The sequence below is a fragment of the Saccostrea echinata genome, unplaced genomic scaffold, assembly GCF_033153115.1.
Source record: "Saccostrea echinata isolate AGI-Se365-2 ecotype Australia unplaced genomic scaffold, CSIRO_AGI_Sech_v1 ptg000054l, whole genome shotgun sequence".
Taxonomy (NCBI): domain Eukaryota; kingdom Metazoa; phylum Mollusca; class Bivalvia; order Ostreida; family Ostreidae; genus Saccostrea; species Saccostrea echinata.
The window spans coordinates 32,132,820-32,139,611 of record NW_026889803.1 but is presented as its reverse complement, the minus strand read 5'-3'; the positions used below and the strand labels follow the sequence as shown (position 1 = coordinate 32,139,611).

At 33.8% G+C, this 6,792-nt stretch overlaps 1 protein-coding gene across 1 annotated transcript; it reads left to right on the top strand.

Annotated features, from left to right (window-relative positions):
* Window positions 1-4,795: 4,795 nt before the first annotated feature.
* On the top strand, window positions 4,796-6,130 carry LOC133171950 (uncharacterized). Its single transcript, XM_061306745.1, has 3 exons — window positions 4,796-5,227; window positions 5,339-5,551; window positions 5,888-6,130. The coding sequence occupies exons 1-3, from the start codon at window positions 4,949-4,951 to the stop codon at window positions 6,128-6,130; spliced, it is 735 nt and encodes a 244-aa protein (XP_061162729.1). The 5' UTR covers window positions 4,796-4,948.
* Window positions 6,131-6,792: the final 662 nt, after the last annotated feature.

Sequence of the window (6,792 nt, the reverse complement as noted above, 5' to 3'; positions counted from 1 at the left end):
ATAATGATTGTTTGATTGATTCATGGACTGAAGGTACAAATATTGAAGACAGACCATCTGGAAATACAGATACTATGCTACAAATTGTAGATTTTCGAGAGTTTAACCAAATTTTGAGTGTGGCACCAGGAGAAAACAATACATCACTAAGTATATTTCAAGATAAATACTCCGAATTTCTTGCATTCCCAGCGATTTATTGTGGACAGTCAAGACCTGACAATACTTCAAGACCTGTTCCTTTACATTATAGTACCATCTGTAAATGGGAATTGAGAAATATAGATAGGAGATGTGCAACATGCATACCAAATTTGTTTCACAAATTGAAAAAGTTGCAAATCAAGCAAATTCAAGAAAAGGTCATGCTAGCAATTCGAAAATGTAAAATGAATGGTAAGAAGTATACAGCAGCACAGATTCTTGATTCACAAACGACTCAGTCTATTGTTAAATTGAATGAAGGATATCAGGTTTTGCGATCATTACGTGGCTCTCCTCCATACTGGGAAAAAGCAAAAAAAAAAGACTAATTGCTATGATAAATCAATTATGATTACCTACATGGTTTTGCTCATTTTCGGCTGCGGAAACTAAGTGGATACCATTATTGAAAACTTTAGGTGAGTTGATAGAAAATGTATATACAGATGATGAGATTTTAAGCATGAATTGGGAGAAAAAAAGCAAATTAATAAAAGCTGATCCGGTAACCTGTGCAAGATATTTTGACTTCAGATTCAGCAAATTTTTCTCAGATGTCATGTGTAATCAATTGCATCCTATTGGCCAGATTGAGGACTTCTTTTACAAGGTTGAGTTTCAGCAAAGAGGATCTCCTCATGTTCATATGCTTCTATGGATTAAAGATGCTCCAAACATGAAAACACATGAAAATAAAAGAATAGAAGAATTCATTGATAAATATGTTACGTGTGACAAAGATGGAGCAGACAAAGTACTTGTGAACTATCAAACACATAGGCATGCAAAAACATGTATGAAGAAAAACAAACCCATATGTAGGTTTAATTTTCCCATTCCCCCAATGCCATATACCATTATCCTTTCACCTTTGGATGAGGAAGATGAAAACTTTGCTTCTGCCATCTTCAGTGATATTTGTGCATACTTGAACTCTGATACATTTAAAAGAAAGGATTTAACATTTGAAGAATATTTGTCGGAACTAAATCTAGACATTGGAAATTATTTTTATGCTATTCGATTATCCCTAAAGCAAGACAGGATATTTTTGAAACGGAACCCAAAAGATATCAGAGTGAATGCATACAACCCCATATTACTTGAAAGCTGGCAAGCCAACTTGGACATTCAGTTTATTTTGGACCCATATGCCTGTACAACATACATTGTTTCCTATATTTCAAAAGGACAAAGAGGGATGTCAAATTTGCTTCGCCATGCATGTGAAGAGGCTCGTAGGAATGATTCTGATATTCGTCAACAGGTTCGCAGAATAGGAAACAAATTTTTAACACATGTTGAAATAGGGGCTCAGGAAGCAGCTTTCATTGTTCTTCAAATACCTTTGCGCCACTCTTCAAGGCGTGTAACCTTTATTAACACTTCCCCGCCTGAAGATCGTGTAGTGTTGTTGAAGCCAAAGCATGTTTTAGAGGAATTAAAGGATGATTGCACTGATATTGAATCAGGCAATATATTAACTTTGTGCCAGCAAAGACCAAAAATTATAGAAAGATTGTGTTTGGCAGACTTTGTTTCACAGTTCTATATAAAGTATAATGCTACAAAGAACAGAAGAACATTAAATGAGGAATATTTGCCTGAAGATGAATATGAAGAAGATATGTCTGAGGACCATAATTCTGTTCCATTAGAAACTGAAGAATTATCCAAATCTTGTGTGTTCAAAAATGGCGTAGAAATTGTCAAAAGGAAGAAACCATGTGTCCTTAGATGGGTCCATTTTGATAAAGAAACAGATTCAGAAAAGTATTACCGTGAACTTCTTTTGTTGTTCATTCCATGGCGTAATGAGGAAAACGATCTCATTAAAACTTTTTCATCCTTTGAGGAAAGTGTCAAATCTTGTAGATCACAAGTTGAAAAGAAATAAGGGGAATACCAAAAGAGAGAGATAAACATAAATGATGTAGAGAAATTGATACACTATATGGATGATGATACGTGCTCTGAGTATGTTGCTCCTGGTTGTGAACACCAAGATGAAATTGTCAAAGAAGAAGGAATGACATTATCAGAAAAATATGGATGTTTTAACCCTGGAAAACATGCACCAGAGTATGATGCTGGACTTGACATTGGGATAGTTCGAAAGCAACTAGAAGAAGACATATCTCAACTTGGAGAAATTGATGAACAGTCATACAGAAAAATGGTTAGAAGTTTAAATGAGCAACAGAGAGAATTTTTCAACCATGTTTTGCATTGGTTGAAAACAAGGGCTGATCCATTATATGCCTTTATAACAGGGGGAGCTGGCGTTGGAAAAAGCGTTGTTACTAGAGCTATGTATCAAGGGTTACTGAAATATTATTCACACCAGTTAAATGAGTCCCCAGATAATTTTCATGTTTTGTTGTGTGCAGCAACTGGGAAAGCAGCTCACAATATAAATGGTGCCACTATTCATTCTCATTTTTGTATTCCTGTAGGACAAGGGTTTTCATATAAACCCCTTGATAAGCAGCAGTTGAATACATTAAGAACAAAATATATACACTTAAAAGTACTTATCATTGATGAAGTATCCATGGTGGACCAAAACATGTTCAATTTTGTGAATTTGAGATTGCAAGAAATGAGAGGCTGCCAAAACCCTTTGGAGGTGTGAGTGTGATAACAGTAGGAAATTTATACCAATTGAAACCAGTTATGGATAAATGGATATATTCTTAGTCTGAGCGAGATTATGGTCCATTAAGTGCAAATCTTTGAAAGGATAATTTTCAAATGTATGAACTTACAAAAATAATGCGACAAAAGGACGACAAGGATTTTGCAGAGTTGTTAAACCGACTCATAGAAGGAAAGCAAACTGCAATTGATATTAATATTTTGAAGAGGCATGTGAAAGAAGATGCTGTTGAGCTTTCTGAATTACCACATCTGTATACAACAAGAAAAGAGGTAGAAATGTATAACACAAGGGTGTACCAAATGGCACAAAGAAATATGAAAGTTGATATTCCGGCCATTGACTGGGTTATCGGAACGTCAGATTCAAATATACAGTCGAGAGTTCTGGATCGAATCCCAGATGATAATTCTAAGACGATGGGGTTATCCTCCATACTTAAACTAGTTTTAAACATTCCAGCTGAAATAACAAATAATGTGGACGCTCAGGACGGTATTACAAATGGTGCTGCTTGTATAGTGAAGCATTTTGATTTTAGTGTAGAGGGATCTAACAGATGTAGCATTGTTTGGGTTGAATTTAGTGAAAAAGAAACTGGAAAAGCTGCACGAGCAAAATTAGCAAGGTTGTATGAATCTGGTATAAGTAAAACATGGACACCAATATTGGAAATAACCAGGATATTCAAAATTCACATGAATGGAACATACCAGGTTAAAAGAAAACACTTTCCTTTACAACTGAGTGCTGCAAAAAACCATTCATAAATCCCAAGGCTCAACACTCTCAGATGCGGTTGTTCACTTCGGTTCGAGGAAAAATGACCATATGCATTACATTGGATTAAGTAGGGTTGTGTGTCTGCAGAATTTGCATATTTTACACTTGAATGAAAATAAAATTTCTGTGTCAATTTCAGTGCAAGAAGAAATGGATAGAGTAAGACAAGCAAGTATGCTCCAACCATGTGTCAGAAATTTACATGACAATTTGTCACTAGGGTCCATTGTTTCCTTCTTTAATGCAAGATCTCTTCATCGTCACATTCTTGACATGAAAGAAGATGTTACCATTCTTCCGTCTGATATGATTTTCGTTTCTGAGACTCGTTTCATGGCCTCTGATAATGGTGCCTCTTTTGAGATCCAGGGTTTTACATTGCATCGAAATGACTTTTTTTTAGCAGAGATGGAAACAGACCCTCTTACGGTTAAAGATGCCATTTCATCGAAAGTAAAAAAAATCAAAGAAAGTATTTTTGGAAAAATACAGGTTTTGTCAGTAGATATGGATGTTGGAGAACAAGTTTCATTTATTTTTTTGTACATTCCTCCACAGGAAAAAAGTAATGAGGTCAAAAGAATTTGAAAGAAATCTTGAAGCATCAATCAAACAATTCCAATTCTATGGTTTTGGCTGGTGATTTTAATTTTGATAGTTTAAACTCAAATGAATATGCCAAGCATATGTTGAATGAGTTCAATCTTCGATATTTGCAAACAGACAGCACCACAGACTATGGTTCTGCTTTAGACCATATTTGCACGAACTTACATCCTACTCAGATAAATTTTTGGGGCACTCAAGAATCATATTACTCTGACCATAAAGCGCTATATGTCTCAATTAAATAGGCAGTTTTATTTAAAAATGTTAGAAAAATGCAACTGAACAATCATACAAAATTATTGCCTTATTCTCAATGTACTTTTCTTTTCTTTTTAACTGCACTTTCAAAAGAATAAATGCTAAATTTACAATCAATTCGTTACTTTGAATTAAAAAAAATATACTTAGGAGAAGTTTCTTATGCAACAATCCTTTTTATTATAACAAAGTTATTTGCATTAGTATGTAAAAAATGTATTTATAAAATTCTTCACATAATCAATTGGTCATTGATTTTAATTCTTGTAGAGATGCTGACGCTAGCAAAGCTAATAAATTCGAAAGGGAATAAGCCTTATTCCCTTCCACTCAAAGTAAAAATTTGCGGACTTAGTGGAGTGACTAATTATCAAGGTGACGGAGGAGAAAAAAAAAGAATACAGAGTTTTGGGAGTTGCAGACAACACCTTGGAAATGAAAACTGTACTCTATGACATGACAAAAGAGAACATGCTGCAGCAAGGAAGCTCTGTAATTCTTATGAATTACATTTATAAGACGGATCCAACAGAATCGATCATATTAACAAAAAATTCAAAAGTAATGAGGACGTCCAACATTGATGTTGGGCAAGAGCTGCTGGATAGGGGAGAATTAATCGCCAACCCTCCACCAGCAGAGACCATACCTATCAAAAGAGTTAAGAGCAGCCCCGTAAAAACCCTTGTATCCATTCAGGGTCGAGTTGTTTCGGTAAGTCAAGTTTTTACTAGAATAATTTTTAAATTTAAGGATACTGATAAATACTTTAAAATGAATGACATAAAAACAGGAAGTTGTGAAACAATATCTGCTTTATTCCAGGAAGAGATGATTAGAACTGTTAAAGTTAAAGGAAAGGATGTCCAAGTAAAATCGGTCACCATAAAGGATGAAACTGAATCGGTGAAAGTTTCATTATGGAGAAACCTTTCATATTCAGCTGGAGTTGGTAAATTTTTGAGCTTTACTGATGTAGTTGTTACGAGTTACAACGACGAAGTTTCTGTGTCAACCACAACAAAGACAACCATCCAGGTATATAAACTGTAATAGAGATTATAAATTCCTTTTACTTGAAACAATGTCTCTTGAATCACAAATCTAATTTAGGTAACTGAATTATGCAAACTTTTAAACATAAGGTTTTTTGAAGTCTGTATGATATTTTCTAATATAAGCCTTTATGACATAAAGTCATAAAGTAGCGTATCTTAATTGCTCTTATCATAACATTTAAATAGCTTTAAAAATCATTAATAGTAATTATAATTCACAATCCGTTATGTAAATAGCTATTCTCCTAGTATTGACTATTGAAATAAGATATTATGAAGAGCATTCTTTCATATTGTTTTCCATCTTTCAATTTAGGAAAAAGAACCACCAACTTCAGTTGTGCGGGGATCCATTATTGGATTTGAACCAAATGACAACAGTGTTGATCTGCTAATGTCTGTTGGAGAAGAATTTCCCACATACACTGTTTCAGCAGACATCTTAGTAAATTTCTTTGGCTGTACCCAAGATAATGTCACAGAAACATTGCAATCAAAACTTCCTTTCCCTTGCATATTGCAAGTTAAAAACACTACAGTCGAATCGGTGTCAGAGTAAATTTGAATTTAAATCAATTTTAGACAAGGCATATTCTAGCACAATGACATAAGCATTTTGTATCATGATATGTTCCTTTATTGTATTTAAAGATGAAACAACCAGTATATCTTTGGATTATTCAAATATATATTTTACTTTTGGCACTTCATTCCAAATCATTTCGTTTTTTGGGGAGGAGATTGAATTTCCCATTGTTTAAATTTATCTGGACTTTATTACTTGTATTTCATTTTCACTATTTCAAAGCTTTGTTTCTTCACTCTGTTATTGTGCGTAGAGAAATGATATTACAAAACCTTTGTATTGAGATGTATTTTACTGAAGCATGGAGAACATGTTATGTAATGTTTATATATTGGATGCTCTGTATTTCAAACCCTACTTGATGGATGACATGTGATTGTATTTACATGAACATGCATTTTTCTAATATAGATTGAAGTCTAGATTAACACTTTTGAAAGTGGCAGAGAATAACATGTGGCAAGATTTTCAGTTTTATCATAATTTTGCTATGATAGTGTAAATCTAACTTTCATGATGACATTGATCCAAAATTTTTGTAGATAATTTTAGTCATAGTTTGCCTAAGTATTTGGTATACTACGTCCTTTCCTTTAATAGATGATATGTTTTGTAGTTGTTAGATTAATTACATA